Genomic DNA, 18,975 nt, shown 5'->3' with positions numbered 1-18,975 from the left:
TTGTTCCAAAATAACATGCCAGTCCAAGGAATGCCTTATGCCTTCCATAAACATGCAGAACCTACACAAGAATTCCTTCAAAGCAGCCCACACAGTATTTTCAGCGCCAATTCCTACCAACCCTGACAGTAGGATGGTGCCACAGGATAGCACCATCAGGCTAAGGCCCCACAAGCATGATGATATCACAGCCCTGTCAGATCAGGAAGGCTTGACAAAGACATGGAACAACTCGACTTGAGTACATCTGGAAACAGGTAAAAGAAAATACAGTGGTACCTTGGGTTAAGAACTTAATTCGTTCCGGAGGTCCGTTCTTAACCTGAAGCAAAGTTCTTAACCTGAGGTACTATTTCTGGGTTAGCGGAGTCTGTAACCTGAAGCGTCTGTAACCCGAGGTACCACTGTACTTCCTTCGCACAGAGCAAGGTTAACTATGGAACTTGCTCCCATGGGAAACAGTGATGGCCATCAACTTAGATGGCTTAAAATCGATTGGGCAAATTCATGGAGAAGAATATCAGTGGCTACTAGTCACAAAGGCTATGTTCTGCTTCCAGGTGCAGGCAGCAATGCTCCCAAATGCCGTTGCCGAAAACTACAGGAGGGGAGACTGCTCTTGTCCTCAGGATCTGCTTGCGGGTTTCCCGCGAGCTCTTGTCCTCAGGATCTGCTTGCGGGTTTCCCGCGAGCTCTTGTCCTCAGGATCTGCTTGGCCGGATCCAGCAAGTTCTCTTTATGTTCTTATGCATGCAAAAGTTGAGGGCTGTTACCTTCACACCCTGCTTGTAGACTTCCAAAAATATTTTGTCAGACGCAGTGTTCAAGTGGCTGAGGCCAGCCCCCCCCCCCCCATGAGGAAAGTTTGCAACATTTGGGGCTTCTTGGTTAACAACAAAATAAAAAGAGGCAAATAGGAGAGGACAGAGAATCATGCAATCGCAGAGCTGGAAGGGACCCTGAGGGTCATCCAGTCCAACCCCCTGAAATGCAGGAACATGCAGCTGTCTTGAACCTGCAACCTTGGTCTTATCAGCACCATGCTCTAACCAATGGAGCTATTTGGGGCATGATGGGGGCAGGTAAAAATATGCATGAAGCGAGTGGAGATCACTCAGTTTGCTTCATGACTGAGTGGAGATTTGAATCCTGGCCACTAACCAAAGGTAAAAGTTAAAGGACCCCTGGATGGTGAAGTCCAGTCAAAGGTGACAATGGGGTTGCGGCGCTTTCAGGCAGAGGGAACCAGCATTTGTCCACAGACAGCTTTCCGAGACTAAACCACTTCTGGTGCAACGGAACACCATGACGGAAACCAGAGCGCATGGAAATGCCATTTACCTTCCCACAGCAGTGGTACCTATTTATCTACTCGCACCGGTGTGCTTTCAAACTGCTAGGTTGGCAGGAGCTGGGATGGAGCAATGGGAGCTCACCCCGTCACAGGGATTCGAACTGCTGACCTTCTTATCAGCAAGCCCAAGAGGCTCATTGTTTTGTTCTTACATCCTACATACAAGGAACCCAAAGAAGTGTACATGTAGTTCCTAGGCGGTCACCCATCCAGACACTGACCAGACCCAGACCTGCTTAGCTTCAGCAAGGTGGTGGCTTCATGTTCCTTCAGACAATACCTTCAGTATCAGGGACAGTAAGTCCCTAATATCTGATGCTGGGGAACATGAGCAGGAAAGGGCAAGGACATTGTGCTCATGTCCTGCTTTTGGGCTTCCCACATGCCTCTGACTGATCACTGGGAGAACTGGGTACTGGACTGAACGGCCCTTTGGTCCTGTTCCAGCTGGGTTCTTCTTATGCGCTTCAGGAGACCCTGCTAAGGACACTCAGTGAGTTCAAGGACAAGGTGAGATGTGCAATCTAAGCACACTTTCCATTTTGAGACTTACTTCCACACCAACATACATAACACTGTAGTGTTAAATCAGAGATGCTCTCGGTTTAGTTCCTTCAGCCACTATGTTACACCTGCTCCTTAATCCTAACTGAAGTGAGGAGTTACTTAGGGGTGTGGGGAGGGAACTTTGCATATTGGCTTAGCGGCAGCTTCACTTGCTCCAGGTCACAACTCCTTGGATTAAAAGAAGATTGCACTACCGTCACTACTGGGTAGAATATGTCTCTCAAAACCATGGAATCATCAGGAACCTGACTGGGAACAGTGTTCATGCCTTGCTTGTAGACTGCCCATCAGCATCTGACTGGTCACTTTAAGAACAGGATCACTGGACAAGATGACCTCTGGACTGAGTCAGCAAGACTCTTCTTGCATTCTTATGACAATTCTAATAAGCAGCTTGGTGGGCTAGACAGATCTCTTGACATAGGATTCTAAAGGCCCACCTAATCCTGCTTCCTAACCAGACAAGTCTAGGAAATTCAGAGGAGGCTATGAAGGCAGTGAAGACTGTTGCCCATCTCTTACCTCCTGGTGGTATACTGCCCTTGAACATGGAGGTTCTATGTAGCTATTAGGGTTCCTTGGATTAGATCCAACATTAATCATGCTCCAAGCAGACCCATTAAAATTAATGACCTTAACTTGCTTGGGCCCATTCATTTCAATGGGTCTACTCTTGAGTATGACTAACACTGGAATACAACCCTATATATAGTAAGTCTGGGGGACTTTTAGCCCTTCCAAGTGCTGTGGAATTACAACTCCCATCTTCCTCAGCCAACAAAACCACGCTTGCCAAGGTTGATGGGAATTGTAGTTCAGCAACATCGAGAGACCCCAAAGTTCCCTACATCTGCTATGCAGTTATCATGGCTAGCAGCCAGTCACAGACCTCTTTCCCCCCAAATTTGTCTGATCTCCTGTTAAAGACCTGAAGACGGTGGTTTTGATACATTCATTAGAAGTTGGGTGAAGACTTGCTTTGTTTTACCCAAACTTTCTAACATTCAGATTCATTAAGTTTTCCATTTCACAACCGGCATGGAGCAGGTGTTACACAGCAAGGAAGGAAGCCGCCATTATGTTGCCGGGACTACATCTCCCATCATCCTTGACAACTGGCCATGCTGACTTTGGCTGATGGGAGCTGCAATCCAACAACATCTTGAGGACCACAGGTGGGCCACACCTGCTCTATCATACTCTTCGCTGGGCTTCACACTTAGCTGGGACCAACTCCCATTGAACCCAGCAAGGCTGACCTCAGAGCAGATATTGCAACAGGACTGTGCTGTTAAGTGGTCTTCCTCCTGCCCAACTCCCCCAAATGCCCTCAACTGCCCTTGCAGTGAAAGACACAGTCATTTTGGTTGCAACTTCTGCAGCTCTATGGAAGTAAGACTTGCCAAGGAAAACTGTTCCCAGTGGATCCTGCCTTTTGGATGCAAACTTGACGCTATGTCCCCTTGAGTAGGCCCACTGAAATTAGAGCGCTCCTCCTGAGGCGGGGAGGAATGTATCTGTGAAGTAACTCAGGAGGAACTTTCAAAGGGCCCCTGCAATTTTATTTTTTTGGAAGGGAAAAAAAAAGCATAGCAACTATGCAGTCTTTGTTTAAATGGAGCAGCTCCACTATTAACAACACAAGCAGCGACATGCCAGATTCCTGACTCAGGATACAAGATTGGTAGAGACTTCCCTTGCCTTTAAAAGAATAAATAAATAAATATGCATTTTCCCCCTCCTTTTTCATATTTTTTTTGCAAAATAAACAAAGCAATCACTCCCGGCATAGTACATAATCATGAAATCTGCTTGGACTCAACAATGACAACTGTGAGAGATCAGATTTAATAGCAGGATGGGTCTGTTGCAGTTCAGAAATATTAGCAAATTGCACGTTTGCCCTTCGAAGCATTTGTAGATCTAATGATGCAGAAAATAACCTTGGGCTATTTAATAAAAAATAAAAAATGTGAATGCTGATTGTTTGGAAGCTCAATGGAGCAGGCTTTCTGTTTAAAGTCAAAAGGAAGGAGTTTATTTTTCCTTTCACTGGAGAAGAAGAAGAAAGCAGTCACCACCATCTTGTAGAGACATGACTTCATTCATAAACACGACTTGGAATATTTTTTTACAAATGAACCCAAGGCAATAGATCTTGAAGATAACAACACAGTGGCATGAATTAGAGGCAATGTGGTGGGAGTTCTTCCTGGCTAGGGAAATTATCCTGAACATATAAAAGTCACAGCCACCTACAACACTGCTGGATTGTGGGGAGGTTTAAATTATGAGGCTATATTGAAGCTGCATTGCTGATCATGCAAAGCGTAGAGTTCTGACACACAGGTATAATATCTTGCAAGAGAAGGCCAGTTAGGAACTCTACACACAAATAAATATCCAATTTTTACATTAGGAAAGAACCACCACGTCCACAGGATCCCCTATCGAAGTTTGCCTGTGGCACCTGAAATTCCATGGTTCACCCAGACCCATTCATCACTTGATGACTGCAACATCAGCTAACACTGCAGACAGAACTTCCGCATTGACTCAATCCAAACACAATACTTTTGGGTGGAACTTCACACATTAAGCCAGCAGCCCTCAGGAAATCTTCTGCATGCCTACTCACAGGTAGGCCTCCCCGAGTACAATGGGGCTTACTCCCAGGAAAGGATTGCCTGCTGAATGGAGGAAAATCACGTGATGGTAAAAGCATGGGTGAACCAACACTAAATCTGTCCAATCAAAAGTAGAGGAACATTTTGATTTTATAGATGGGCAGAATGCTTGCATCCAACTAAGTCCTACTCTGAGTTGCACCACTGAAATAAGTGGGCCAACGAGAACTGTGTTGATTAATTTTAACAGGTTCTATTCTGAGTGGGACAAACATTGGGTGCAACCCTGTGAGTTCAAAGTCCAACTTAGTTAGGCCTTAGCTGTCATCCTCAGTTCCATGCTGCAAAAATGGAATATTAACAAAACAAAACAAAAAACCCGCACAACACAATCTAAGATTACTGCACATGTGAACCCAATGAAGAGTATAAAGTACATTTTTCACATTTTGTGCCATATAAATGAAAAGTCATAGTAGAATTTCACAATTCTTGCTTTGAAGAAAGGCAAGGCACAAATGCCAAAAAATAAAAACAACTACAGCAGCAGAAGTTCTCTGCTCATGTAGACCACCGAAAGCAGGAGTTCCGTCACTGTATGTCAAACACAATCACAGCCACACAACCAACAATTCAAAAGCATGAGCACAGCTGATCTGGTCAGACACACAAGTGCTGCTAGCCATAATGGCAAAGGCTCTGGACTGCAGAATTCAGGCTGCCTGGGGAGCAACCTTCTCGGGAAGGCGACTGCTTCAAACCCTGTTTGTAGAAGCACCCAGGAAAAGGCCAATAAACCAAGCCAGACCACTCCTTCCTTCAATCCAGCAAGGTTGCCATGTTTTTTAAGATGCATCCCCTATACACACAGACGTGCAGGAACTCAAAATACAACGCTGGGCCAGGCTGGAAGCAGTGACTCTCTGTCCTGAGGCCGAAATGTTCCCGCGGTTCGGGAAAAATGCCTGACTCAGCCTGCATCCCTGAAAGCTGACCTTTGGGTTCCATCTGCCTGCCCAAAGCAGGAGCGAATTTAAGAGTGGACAGAAGACATTTGGAAAGCATCGGTCCCATGTGCAGAGCCGACGGTGACTCCCCACAGAGGTTTTTAAGGAAAACGCATCACTCCCCAAAGCAGTATCTCTCTCTTTTTCTCTTTGACCGTTTCGTAAGATGACATGGATTTAACTGGCAATTCGTTTATCATCTCAAAAAAGCAGAAAGTAAGGGGGAAAAGCATGGAAATAATTTACCTACGGAGTCAATCTCCAGGAGGCGCTGCAGGTCACGGATGCTGTGGATCTCGCTGTGAGCCAGCCTTTCAATCACCTCTTGAGGGATCTCAGCTTCCTTAAAAAAAGAAAACAGACAGACAGACACAGACTGATCGCTCTCTCTTCTCACTCCAAAAACACTTTCTGAGTACAGCCTGTAGGGTTGCATCTTGTGGCCACTGAAACCTCTTCGCCTGCTCTCTAATCTACTCTCCCCCCTTCCTCCAACTGCTAAAGGGCAATTTAAATCATCATCATCATCATCATCTTGAAGCCGCATCCAGCATTGCACCAAGCAACACAAATCCTTGCCATGAAACTCTGTTGCTATCTGGCAGGTGCCTACATTTTGCCTGTGTTCGCCAGGAGGTTGGAAACTGTTTGGGGCCCCACCTGACTGTGAGGAGGGGGTCAGAAAGACTGTGTTTCTCACCCAGGGAATTTCGCTTCCTTGATTTCGGAGGAAGTCCAGCAAGTTTGAAAGGCAAAAAAAAGGGGGGAACACTGGTTGGTTGGTTTTTGACTCGCATCCCAAGCACACTCCATTGGAAGTAAATCCTATTGAATTCTGCAGGGATTAGTAACCGTATACAGGTACAGACTGCTCAGCTGCCATTTCACGCACACTTACTTGGGAGTAAGTCCTGCGCAAAATGAACAGAACTGATTCCTGAGTAACCCTGTTTAGGATTGGGCTGTTGGGGCAGGGAGAAGGGTGTCCCTGGGCACCATCGTTAAAAAAAAAACCACGGCATGAGATAGATCAAGTTTAAAGGCAGCACAGCTCAGTAACCCAGCCAACTCCTGGGAGCCTTTCCAAGAAGGCAATCCTATGAGCTCTCCCTGGGGAGTAAGTCCTCTTGAACTCAGACAGGGCTTTGCAAACATGCATTGGATCAGACCAGGAAGGACTTTCCTCCTCCTCCTCCTACGTATGTACTTGAAAATCGCCTCTCTTTCTTAATTACACACACTCGGTTTGCAGCGTAAGAGATATTTATCCATGCATTTCTTTTCAGCAGCAGGAAAGTTAGCACAGTAATAAAGTTTTAGGTTGGCATTGGTGTCAGCTTAGTACTTAACTCCCCCTCACTTTAAAAAAAAATAATCTGTCTGGTTGGGAATGCGAAGGAAGGGGGAGACAGAGAGAGACAGAGGGAGGGGGAGATTATAGATCCAGAACTAATACGATCCTACAGGTTTCCCACGTCGGAAGACTGCAAAAAAGCTGCTTTGGGAGCTGTAATTTTACACATCACAGTGTTTACAAGCAAGGTCAATCCAGTGTACCTTTTAAAAGAGATGTCCTTCCTTATAAGTCATTTAATTCCCACATCTCTTTCCCCCAGAAATGGCCACCTGTAATAATCCTCACAGTTGGAAGAGGAGAGGAGAGGGAGAGATTTTATCAAATCCAAAATTATGCCTGTGAAAATCCAAAATATGCCCATAAAGAGCAATAAGCAGACTTAGAGGGAACTCGTCCTTTTCCCCCAAATAAAGCCGGAATCCTAAACAGTGCACCTACTTTGGTCAGGGCAGGTGGACCCACTGAACTCAGTGGGATACGCTTCCAAGTAAACACCCTATGATTTTATCTCTTCTGACCTTATAAAGTGAATTCCTAAGGTGGATGGAGGTAACGCGCCGCTCCCTCTGGAATGCCAAAGCAAGGCTCTGCTACATCAATTAGAAACCCACTAGCCTAATTGCTTCATTATTATTCTATTTTAGCAGATTCATGCTAGCTTCTCATTAACAGGAAACCGCGCTATTAAAATCCCTCTTCCCAACTCGCCTCCCCACCCCGCTCGCCAGGCGGCACTCGCGCCGACCCAGGGCGCCGTTTGCAAACCGTTCCAGGGGACTTGCAACGCGCGTTCGAACGCTCGCACGTTTTACACGCGTGTAAGAGCAACCCCCCGCCTCCATGCCAGCCCCGGGGAAACCAGCGTGCTGCACGATCTTAATTCGGATCGCAGCCATGCATCTTAACCTGATAAGCGGCTCTCCACCACCACTACCACCACTCCCTCACTACTTGATCTTTTGCAAGATTTTAGAAGCGAGTCTCTCTCTCTCTCTCTCTCTCTCTCTCTCCTTTTCCCCTCCCTCCTTCATCCAGGGCGAAGCTAAAGCCATCCATGGTATTGCAAACATAGGTCTTCCGACTTGGGCTGGGGGGGGGGCGGTTTGGAGAGATCAGCCTCTCTCATGCAAAACATTAAGAAGCAAAGGGGAAGAAGGAAGAATTACACTTGTCATGCAAAACTATAGAAATAGTTCAGGCTTAAGAAAAATAAAATAAAGACAGGGATGTTGAGCCTGCTACTGCCGCCGCCGCCCGGATCTCTCCCCCCCCCCCACCTCCAAACCCCCGATTTCCAACGGCGAAGCACCTACCTCCGCCAGCACGAGGGCCAGGTAGCACAAGCCTATGAGCCAAAATCCTGCCCAGGTCCTCATCGCGGTCTCATGCACTGTAGCCAGGAATACAATTCAACGGGGCTGCGAAGGAGGAGCACCAGCCCGCCTCCCTGGGCTGGGAAAATAACAACCATCCCTCAGAGGGATCGCCACACCGGTGTGGAGTTCTCTCCGGCTTGGGCGCTGATCGGGGGGGCGGCGGGGAGGATGGGGGGGGCGGCTCTCTTTGGATTTATTGATTTCACAGAGGATCGATCGGGGTCTCCTTTTGCGCGCGGGTGTTTCTCTCCTCGGGTAGAGGCGCCACGGGGAGAAGGAAGAAGAGGCTTACAAGGGGGTGGCGGTTCTTGGTTTCCCCACCACCACCCCACCCCGCTTCGCTCTCCAAAAAATAAAAAATAAAAAAACGCGGGTGGTGGTGGGGGGGGGGAAAGGGGGCTTTGCAGCTGATCGCTGTCGCTCCTCTCGCTCGCTTCTCCTGCGCGTTGCCTCCCTTGGCTTTCGCAGGACTAAACCAGCCGGTACTTCTGCATATTTGCTTAGATCGCAGCGAAGTGAAACCCTAGCAGGCCGCCGAAACGCCCATCACCTGTGTCTGGAGACAGCTCGCCCCCTTCCAGACATGCGGAGAGTTACCAGTCCCTCCTTCTCAATCGCTCTTCCTCTCTCTCCACCCGCCCGCCCCCCCCCCCCGCTCACCCCAACCCGCTTTCTAAATACCCACCCACCCCGCAGCGAGATGGGAAAAGGAGCGAGGGGAAAGATCGCTAGCTGATCTTTTGCGAATGCACCCTTCTCTGCAAGGCGCATCCACGCCCCTTTGATAATATTAGATTCGCATGTATATACAGTACTGTACTTCTGTTGGGAGCGGGAGGAGGGGTGGGGGGAAAGAAATAATAAAGGATCAACGTCCTTTCTGCAAGTGTGCACCCTTCTTCCGCGAGGGAAACAGGAATCTTCTTGCTCGTTTGCTTTTTCGGGGGGAGAGGAAGGGGAAAAGACCCAAATATTACAAGGACCGGAAGATTTGCTAGAGGAAACGGAGCCACTTTGGGCACGGATTCTTTGCAAAAAAATAATAATATATAAAATAGTCACTGTGGTTTTTAATTTAAAAAGCAAAAAATCCAGCAAGGTTGATCAGGCGGAGACATGAGGGCGCACGGACTCCGAGGGAAGGGACGGCTCTTTGCAGCCGGCGTCCCTTTTCGGAGTCTCCAAAATGTTCCCCAGGCGGCGCGGTGCGGAGTCCCCTCCCTGTGTCCCTGCTCAGGCACCAGCTCCACCTCTCCCCCCCCCCCAAAAAAAACCTCCGCCCTACACCGTGGTCGGCTCCCGGCAGGCGGCCCTAGACTCGTGTAGGTCTGCCGCCTCCGAGCCGAGAGGGAGAGTCTAGGGCGCCCGGCGTACCGCACTGCCAGCGCCGAGCTGCACCACGCCGCACCGGCGTCCGCGCCACCTCGCGCCCCCCCAGCCCCAAATATATATAAAAATAAAAGAGGCGGAGGTGGAAGGAGCAAAGGGATTGGAGATCGGAGCCCGAGGGCTGGGCGGGAAGAGGGCGATCTTCTGGCAAGCGCCCCGCAACTCTCCGGCATTGCTTTATATCAATGGTCTGGGAGGGGGGGGTCCCTTTTTCGCCTCCTTGCCGCCGCTGCCTCCAGCGCTGCCTTGTCACCTCGCCCCGGGTTTCTCTGCGGCACTGGGGAGGGAGGAGGGAGGGAAGGAGAGAGGGGGAAGGAGGGATCAACAGCCGACGAGGCTTCTGCGCAGATCCCCCGTTGTAACCTTAAGGAATCCACCTTGTACTTTATTTATAAGGCGAAAGGGAATCGCCATGATTAAGCAAAAGCACGCCCTCTGCCTCCCAGCAGCTGGGTTCAGGGGCGAGGATTGTATGGGAGCATGCATAGAAATAGATACAGAGATCTAGATATACACACGCACACACACACACACTTACATTACATATAATTATGTACTCAAACGTACTTGAATTGCTTTTAGCTGCAAAGGAGAGGAAAGGGTTGCTCTCCTCATTTTAGTCTGGACTGCAAAACAGCCCAGACCTTACACGTGTCTGTGCCAAAGGGGATCCCACTGAGCTCAATGGGACTTACTGCCAGATAAACAGGGAGGAGGAGTTCAGCCTTTAAAGATCGCATTTCCACGTTGGTCTCACCAAGTCAGAAGTTTACATCATTATCATTATTATTATTATGACACATTTATCCAAGGCGCTCAATGTGGCAAACATGGCTCTCCCCCCACCCACGCTGTTTTTATCCTCACAACAACCCTGTGAGGTAGGGCAGGCTGAGAGTCTGCGGCTGGCCCAAGTTCACCCTGCGAGCTTGGGTGAGGATTTGAGCTCTGGTGTCCCCAGGCCTAGCTAAAAATCATAGAACTGTATAAAGGGACCCTGAGGGTCATCCAGTCCAACCCTCCTGCAATGCAGGGATCTTTTGCCCAACACGCAGCTTGAACCCACGGCCCTGAGATTAGGAATCTCATGCTTTACCGACAGAGCTATCCAGCTATGCCTCGGATGGGGTGACTTGTTTTGCTTACCTGCAGCGTTCGCCAGCTTGGTGGCTTCCAGGTGTTGCTGGACTACAACTTGAAGTGACTTAACAGAAACAATCCTGTCTTCTTAGCGAAATCAAAAAATAAATATATTTAAAGCATTTCTATCTCACCTTTACCTCCAGGAAGTGTGGATAGCTCCTCTTATTTCAGTGACAGTCTTACAAATGGCTCCCATTTTGCTGCCTGAGGGAAAGGAAAAGATGGCGGCTCTCCGAGTTGGGCTGGCAGCTGGAGTTTTTGCCTCAGGGACCAAAAAGTCATCCGATTCACAGAATTGTCCTGGTTGCAATGTACATCCTGTCCATTGAAAGCCTATTCTTCCCACCCCGTTGTCAGAATCCCGGGAACTGTAGTTTGCGAAGGGTGCTGGGAACTTTGGCTCTGTGAGGGATAAACTACAGTTCCCAAGTTATTGGGAGTGTGTGCTTTAATTGTATGGTTGTGTACATAACCACTTTTTTATAAACCCTTCTTGGTATTAAGGACACGGTTTGGAGTTAAGGCCTGTTATGTCCTGCTCTCCAGTGGCAAAGTATGGGCCAAGCCCATTGTTTTGATAATATGATAACACTTGCAACCTACGAGCAGACTGCTTACAAACGTAGACTCTGCTCGGATAAATACGACAATATTAGGAACGAATCTATACAAAACGTAGTAGACTATTAATATTCCTATTAGTATTAGGATTCCTATTAGTATTAGGATAATGATATCGAATTTACAAAAGAATGTATGGGTTAGGGTATTTTTTGTATATATTCATATAATGTTTCCTTCCCCCCTCCCCAGCTTTACACAGTTCTGTGTTTTGTTCTTTCCCCCTTTTTCTTCCTTTTGTGTCACTTTACTGCTTTACATTTGATTTTCCCCCAATAAAATATCAATTAATAAATGGGGGAGAAAAGCATGGGTCTAGCCATGCATAGACCTGGCTTAGTTGTATCTATTGATCTCCTCCTGTAGGGCCTGTAAGAGAGCTATTCCGCCTGGCCTTCAATCTGAACTAGCCTGATCCTCTATTCCCTTTTCCCCTTTCCTCTTCTATGAAGAAACCCTTCCCCCCCCCATGCCCCCTGAATTTTTGAATTTTATTGATATTGATGCTGCATTTTATATTGTACAGTGGTGCCCTGCAAGACGAATGCCTCGCAAGACGAAAAACCCGCTAGACGAAAGAGTTTTCCGTTTTGGAGGTGCTTCGCAAAACGAATTTCCTATGGGCTTGCTTCGCAAGACGAAAATGTCTTGCGAGTTCCTGCGGGGTTTTTTCCCTTTCCCCCCCCTTTTTCTAAGCCGCTAAGCCGCTTATCCGATAAGCCGATAAGCCGCTAAAAGCCGCTAAACCGCTAATAGCGCTAATCCGCTAAGCCATCAATGGGCTTGCTTCGCAAGACGAAAAAACCGCTAGACGAAGAAACTCGCGGAACGGATTCTTTTCGTCTTGCGAGGCACCACTGTATTTTATGCTGCTTATGCTGTTTTTAAGTCGCATTCGAATCAATGTTTTATATTTGCTGTTAGCCGCCCTGAGACCAGGGTTTTTAAACCAGGAAGGGCAGGGTATAAATAATTTTTTATTATTACTATTACTAACTTGGAGATATATATATATATATATATATATATATATATATATATATATATATATTTCTGTATGTGGTTTACATATTTCAACAAAAAAAAGATGTAAAAATACAGATTCCACACCGAGTGCAGCTACTGCTGAGAGCCAGAGTGTCAGATTAGGTAGGACTTGGGAAACCAGGATTCAAATCCCCGCTTGGTGACCTTCAGCAAGTCATCATCTTGGCCTAGCCTCCCTGGAGGAAAAAGTGGTATATAAATGCAACAAATAAATAACACAATCATAATTTTAAAAAACCTCATTTTATGTAACATAATTAAACAATCCACCTCTCAAAACAATGTACATAAAATAAAGGAAAAAACTAAAGCGAATCATATTTTAAAAATGCATGAAGATACAACATCAGAATACAGCACCATGAAAATATGTACAGTGGTACCTCCGGTTACATACACTTCAGGTTACATACACTTCAGGTTACACACTCCGCTAACCCAGAAATAGTGCTTCAGGTTAAGAACTTTGCTTCAGGATGAGAACAGAAATCGTGCTCCGGCGGCGCAGCAGCAGCGAGAGGCCCCATTAGCTAAAGTGGTCTTCAGGTTAAGAACAAAACAAATTCCTTCCAGTAGCACCTTAAAGACCAACTAAGTCAGTTCTTGGTATGAGCTTTCGTGTGCATGCACACTTCTTCAGATACACAGAATGTATCTGAAGAAGTGTGCATGCACACGAAAGCTCATACCATGTGTATCTGAAGAAGTGTGCATGCACACGAAAGCTCATACCAAGAACTGACTTAGTTGGTCTTTAAGGTGCTACTGGAAGGAATTTGTTTTGTTTTGACTATGGCAGACCAACACGGCTTCCTATCTGTAACAGGTTAAGAACAGTTTCAGGTTAAGTACGGACCTCCGGAACGAATTAAGTACTTAACCTGAGGTACCAATGTATCTTTAAAAAGAAGAAAAAGAAGAGCCTCACATGTAATAATGCAAATCAGGAATTCAGGAACCGTAGTGCTCTTATAACCACCTCACTCTCCTTATAGCCTCCTGATCACTCCATCCAGTCCAACCTCACTTCCATAAAACAGTCAAATGGTCCCCAACCAACAAACAGGCCAGCAACAGGTGAAAAGCCAAATGAAAGCAGCCATTTCCATCCTATGGATGAGACTTAATGACTACTATTGAATTACTCCTCAGAGTAATTGGTTAGAAAGTTTATAGTCAATGCTTGGATTAAGCAAGCAGATGATTCCCCTCTTCTATTATTATTATTATTATTATTATTATTATTATTATTATTATTTTATATACTGCTCAGCACCAAAATAGATTCCTGCTTTGCATTTTTAACACAAGTGTTTATGCAAACAGGAGATCACAAGTGCCATTTTATGGCTGCATTCAGACCTGGGGTTTATTGCGTTAGTTTTCCTGGTTATAATCCTCACGCTTCTGTCCCAATTTCAAACATTCCCTTTTGCACTGCAGCAGCAGCAGCAACACCTGTTGCATTATGGAACAGTGGCTTTTTAAACAGTGGGAAAGAACTGCGTGCCAGGATACTGCCCCAAATTTCTCCCATGAAAACACAGTGCAACATTCCTGCGATTTTCTAAATTAACAAGATTGCAAATAGTTTTTTTATTATTTTTAAAAAAGAATCAGATGGAAATGACACCTCTTAAAGTTGTGTGAAAGATCCAATTAAAAGGCAGAAATTATCAGGTCAGGAAATATCCAAAGTCCGTTTTGGGGGTGCAATCCGGCCCGCCAGTCAGTTTAATCCGGCCCCTGTGGCAACCCACAGCTGTCAACTTTTCCCTGTTCTTGCAAGGAATCCTATTCGGAATTTCACTTAACAAAAGGGAAAAGTTGACAGCTGTGCTTCAATCCTTTTTTTAAAAAAGTCAACAACTTTGGTCGGCCCCCACAGCCCTTCACTTCATCAAATCTGGCCCTCCTTGAAAAAAGTTTGGACACCACTGGTCTAAAAGAAGTGTTTGCCCTTACCATGTGCCCTACTCTATGCATACACACCTGGCAAATTTTGTACAAATCTCTGCCCTCTTGCCCTCTCTTTTGGGGATGTGTTTTCTCTTTTTCCAGGGTCCCTTCAGCTTCCACCCTGCCTCTCATACACAGGGCAAACGCTTCTTTCAAGTTAGTTCCTGCCTCAAGACCTGTGTGCACCTTCTAGAAACAAAGGAAATGTCGCTTCCCAATTCAGAAGCATTACATTTACACAGCTGAGATAAAGTCAGGTGATTAAATTGTTTGACATTTCTTGACTTAAGTTGCGGCCATGGACGTAGGGTGGGGTTTCGCGGACAGGGAGACTTTGCTAGGCACTGCTAGAGCTGCCTGGGTTTCCGCCTCCAGGGTATATTTGAGGCAGGGCCAGAAGAAGTTCAAAGTCAACATCACAGCCTTTGAGTTACACATTAAACCCATCTCCTATTGATTCAGCCCCTCCTTGGCCTTCTGGAAGCCAAGAACCCAGTCGGAGTTTACGCAACCAAACTGATGCAGCTGTCCAATTGACTTCCATGCAACCCTGTTAAAGATTAACATTTACTCACTTTCTCTAGAAGCAAGAGGTGCTTTCCATGCTCTGCTTCCTTCCAGGGATGAGATATACATTTCCTCCGTCTCATGCACAAGCGCTAACTCACACATCAGCGTTACTAATTTTTTTTTGGGGGGGGGGGAATAAAGAAAAAAAATTATTTCCCCCCCCAGCCGCAGGGGAAGCCCGAGCTTTTAAAAACGCACCTACCATAGTTTTTAGAGGAGAAAATGATATCTGCCCGAAGCTCAGAGCACTCTGCTTCAGCACGCCCCGCGCTCCGAGCAGCAGGCTGCTATCCGCAGCCTAGGGAGCCCTGAGGGAACTCCTGCAGGGCTCCCTAGGCTGCAGATATCTGCCCGAAGCGCGGGGCCTTCTGCTTCAGAGCGCCCAGCGCTCCAGGCGGCAGGCTGCGGATATCTGCCCGAAGCTTCCTGAAGCCTGGAGAGTGAGAGGGGTCGGTGTGCACCGACCCCTCTCGCTCTCCAAGCTTCAGCGAAAGCCTGCATTCGCCCCATAGGACGCACACAGATTTCCCCTTCATCTTTGGAGGGGAAAAAGTGCGTCCTATAGGGCGAAAAATACGGTGTGTTGCGAAATGAAAATTGGTACAGATCAGAAATTGTTCTTATATGCAACAACATTGGCGAGGTTATTATTAGCCCAGGTTTGGAAACAACAGCAATTGCCAACAGTAGAAGAATGGCGACAGAAGGTAATGGAATACGCTGAAATAGCTAAATTAACGGGGGAAATTCGACAACAGGGCGATGAAACATTTCAAAAAGAATGGGAAAAATTTATGTCGTACATAGGAAAGATAAGGTGAAATAGTGAAACCAGTAGAACTGAAACAAACCTAATAATGTGAAATATAAAGAAATTTATTGGATAATAAAAACAATAAGAAGTAGAAAGTATAATGTGACTAATGTAACTGATAGTAGCTGTAAATGAATATAGACAGACAACAAGAATTATATATAGAAGGATTTGTTTGTTTATAGATATTCTATGGACAAATATAGAAGAAGAACAATATACAAAATGGATTGAGACAATGCGGAAAATTTAGATGCAATATAAAAAAGCCAGAAGAAGGAAGAAGGGAAGCCAGCTCTTAGGAGCAAGTATAAATGTAAAATCCAATACAATATGTGTATGTGGAGTATGTAACTGAAAAACCAATAAAGAGTATAAAAAAAAGAAAATTGGTACATGTGTTTTATTGTTAGAAAAGCTATATTACCTGGTTTGTTTTTTTAAAAAATGGCTGATTAATAAAATCCAATTAGTTTTAATCAGTTTAAATCTGACTAAATGATTTCTTCGCTAAATATAGTGGGTCTTGGGTTGGTATCCAACTAGCATAGTCCATCACAACAAAGATTTCCACTTTCATGGGGGAATTCTCGCTTGTACACACCTTGCACTCTCCCCTATTCTCTGGAGGCTTGGGGAAAATCTTTAGGGGGCACACAGGGGGAGAAGAGAGGGGAGTTCCATTGCACAAGCCGAAATCCTTACAATGATGGAATGAGTTGCTTGGATGTCACCCTGTGTTCCAATTAAACATGTATAGGATTGGGCTGTAAATCTGCATAATATATGACGAAGTGTTTTGGAAGGGGGTGCCTGCTTAAAGAAAAAATGTTCCAAATACATGTTGGAGCAGAAGGCACCATCTTAGAATATTACCTCCTGCGTGGGGGACATGGGAAGCTGCCTTACCCTGCCTGAGTCAAAACACTGGTCCATCTAGCTTCGCAATGTCTAAACCAGGGGTCAGCAAAGGAGTAATTTTACCGCAATAGCCACATTAGAAATTATTACATTTACTCAAGTACTCAAAGTGTTCAGAGTGAGGGCAAAGCAAGGAGGAAGGAAGGGCAAAAAATATAATTGCACACTTTTGCACCACAGTGTGAGAAGAATGGGAAGCTTCTCCTGCATTTCATTGTGTGTCTCCACCCCTATCGTTCAGCTTGGACACTAAGATCCAGCTCCGAAGGCCTTCTGGTGGTTCCCTCACTGCGGGACGTGAAGCTACGGGGAACCAGGCAGAAGGCCTTCTCGGTAGTGGCACTCGCCCTGTGGAATGCCCTCCCATCAGATGTCAAGGAGATAAACAAGTATTTGACTTTCAGAAGACATCTGAAGGCCAGTTTTTAATGTTTGAGGTTTTATTGTGTTTTTATATTTTGCTGGAAGACACCCAGAGCGGTTGGGCGTATTATTATTGTTATTGTTATTACACTTAGTTGCCAGCATAGCATTCTTGGTCTCCTATGGCAACCAGCCCAGCACTGAAAACCTTAAAATACAAGCCTGACCTAACAGATTAATCAGTGCAGATTTGCAACCCTGATCTTTAATGGTATGCTGTTGTCATCTGGTATTTTGCTCTGCTTTTCCATCGAGGCAACACACACATCCCCCACCCCGCCTCTGGATTCCCCAAAAGTCCGTGCATTTTTCAATATGTGGTATTCGCCTGGATTTCAGATCACGAAATGTCAAATGTGAATGCACAGGCAAAGTCTTTAGGGCCAGAGCAAAGATTGCATAGGGCGATATAAATAGCTTGACGGTAACGTATACGTTTGGCATGTGTCAATCTCGGGTGTCGGGGTGGGGTAAGATCTCTGCACAACATGACCCTGCAGAGCAGCTGAGAAAAGCTGGATTCTGCAGTTGGCATCAATTATGCAACACAAGCCAGGCAGCCTCTCATACATTTGCTTGATTGAACATCCTTTCTCCTGCTGCATCTGCTAAGTCCATGGACAGCAAGAAAGTCTGAATCAGTGATAATCCTGCTCTCTGCTTCCCACTCCCTTCCTGATCTCCTGAGATTTTTCTATTTATTGTGGAAATGTTCAGGGAGGCAGGAGAGGATATATTGTTTATTAATATCCTTCCTAACTTGCGCTAACAAGTTCCTTTACTTAGCAGAGTTTCACATTCCCCTTTTAAACACACAGCAGGTAGCTGGTTGCTTGTGTAAGCCTCTCACTAGTAGGTTCCTGGTAGGTTCCCTTATATCCCTCTTAAAAGACTCAACATGCCACAATCTTGTGTAATGTATATAAAAAGCAGTTTACTCACATTCAGTTCACAGTTGGATCCCTGAAGGCAGACTTAGTTACAAAGTATATACAGTGGTACCTCAGGTTAAGTACTTAATTGGTTCCGGAGGTCCGTTCTTAACCTGAAACTGTTCTTAACCTGAAGCACCACTTTAGCTAATGGGGCCTCCTGCTGCCACTACGCTGCCGGAGCACGACTTCTGTTCTCATCCTGAAGCAAAGTTCTTAACCCGAGGTAATATTTCTGGGTTAGTGGAGTCTGTAACCTGAAGCGTATGTAACCTGAAGCGTATGTAACCCGAGGTACCACTGTACATGTGGAGCTATCCCATATGCGGATAATCCTAGTGTCTAAAAGCTGCTGCAACAATGGAGGAAGTCCTGGACCATAGTCACATGCAAAAGGAAGGATGCTCCAGCCCAGGAGGAAACAGGAAGTGTTCGACTGGCTGGACCAAACATCCCCTTGCATGTCCGCTCTAGGAAAACAAAGAATGTTGTATTTGACTGCTTCCAGTGGATTACATCCCACATTTATCACACACGTTTCAGCCTGTTTCTCCACAGGCTTGAGGACTAGATACTTGTTGGGGAGTGTTTAATGAAAACCGGTTTGCGAGGGGGGGTGGTTTCTAAGGAGCAGCTGCACCAAAATAGCTAAAAGAACTGCGCTGGGAGCATCTCTGGTTAAAAGTACAGTGCATTACGCATGTTCATTTGGAAGTAATTCCCACTAAGTTCAATGGAAAGTGCACATGAGATGGCATTGTACATCTCACCTCAGAACCGAACTTAGTGTGTGTCCTTAGCAACCTCCTTTCTCAGTCCTCACTGCCCAACTGCAATATACTATAAAGGTGAAGGGATCCCTGACCAT

At 46.0% G+C, this 18,975-nt stretch overlaps 1 protein-coding gene across 2 annotated transcripts in view; it reads right to left on the bottom strand.

Annotated features, from left to right (window-relative positions):
- PDGFA (platelet derived growth factor subunit A) overlaps positions 1-8,933 on the bottom strand; it is a 61,155-nt gene extending 52,222 nt beyond the window's left edge. The window contains exons 1-2 of one of the 2 annotated variants that reach the window (XM_081840106.1): positions 8,226-8,933; positions 5,802-5,898 (exon numbers count right to left, since the gene is read on the bottom strand). In XM_081840106.1, the coding sequence (XP_081696232.1) occupies positions 5,802-5,898; positions 8,226-8,288 (160 nt within the window). In that variant the 5' untranslated portion in view covers positions 8,289-8,933. The remainder of the gene's footprint in view (positions 1-5,801; positions 5,899-8,225) is intronic. The other variant, XM_081840107.1, reaches the window with a different exon arrangement.
- Positions 8,934-18,975: the final 10,042 nt, after the last annotated feature.

This window comes from Podarcis erhardii (assembly GCF_964252035.2).
Source record: "Podarcis erhardii genome assembly, chromosome: 14".
Classification (NCBI taxonomy): domain Eukaryota; kingdom Metazoa; phylum Chordata; class Lepidosauria; order Squamata; family Lacertidae; genus Podarcis; species Podarcis erhardii.
The sequence above is the reverse complement of the archived record's forward strand: the minus strand, read 5'-3'. Positions and strand labels throughout refer to the sequence as shown.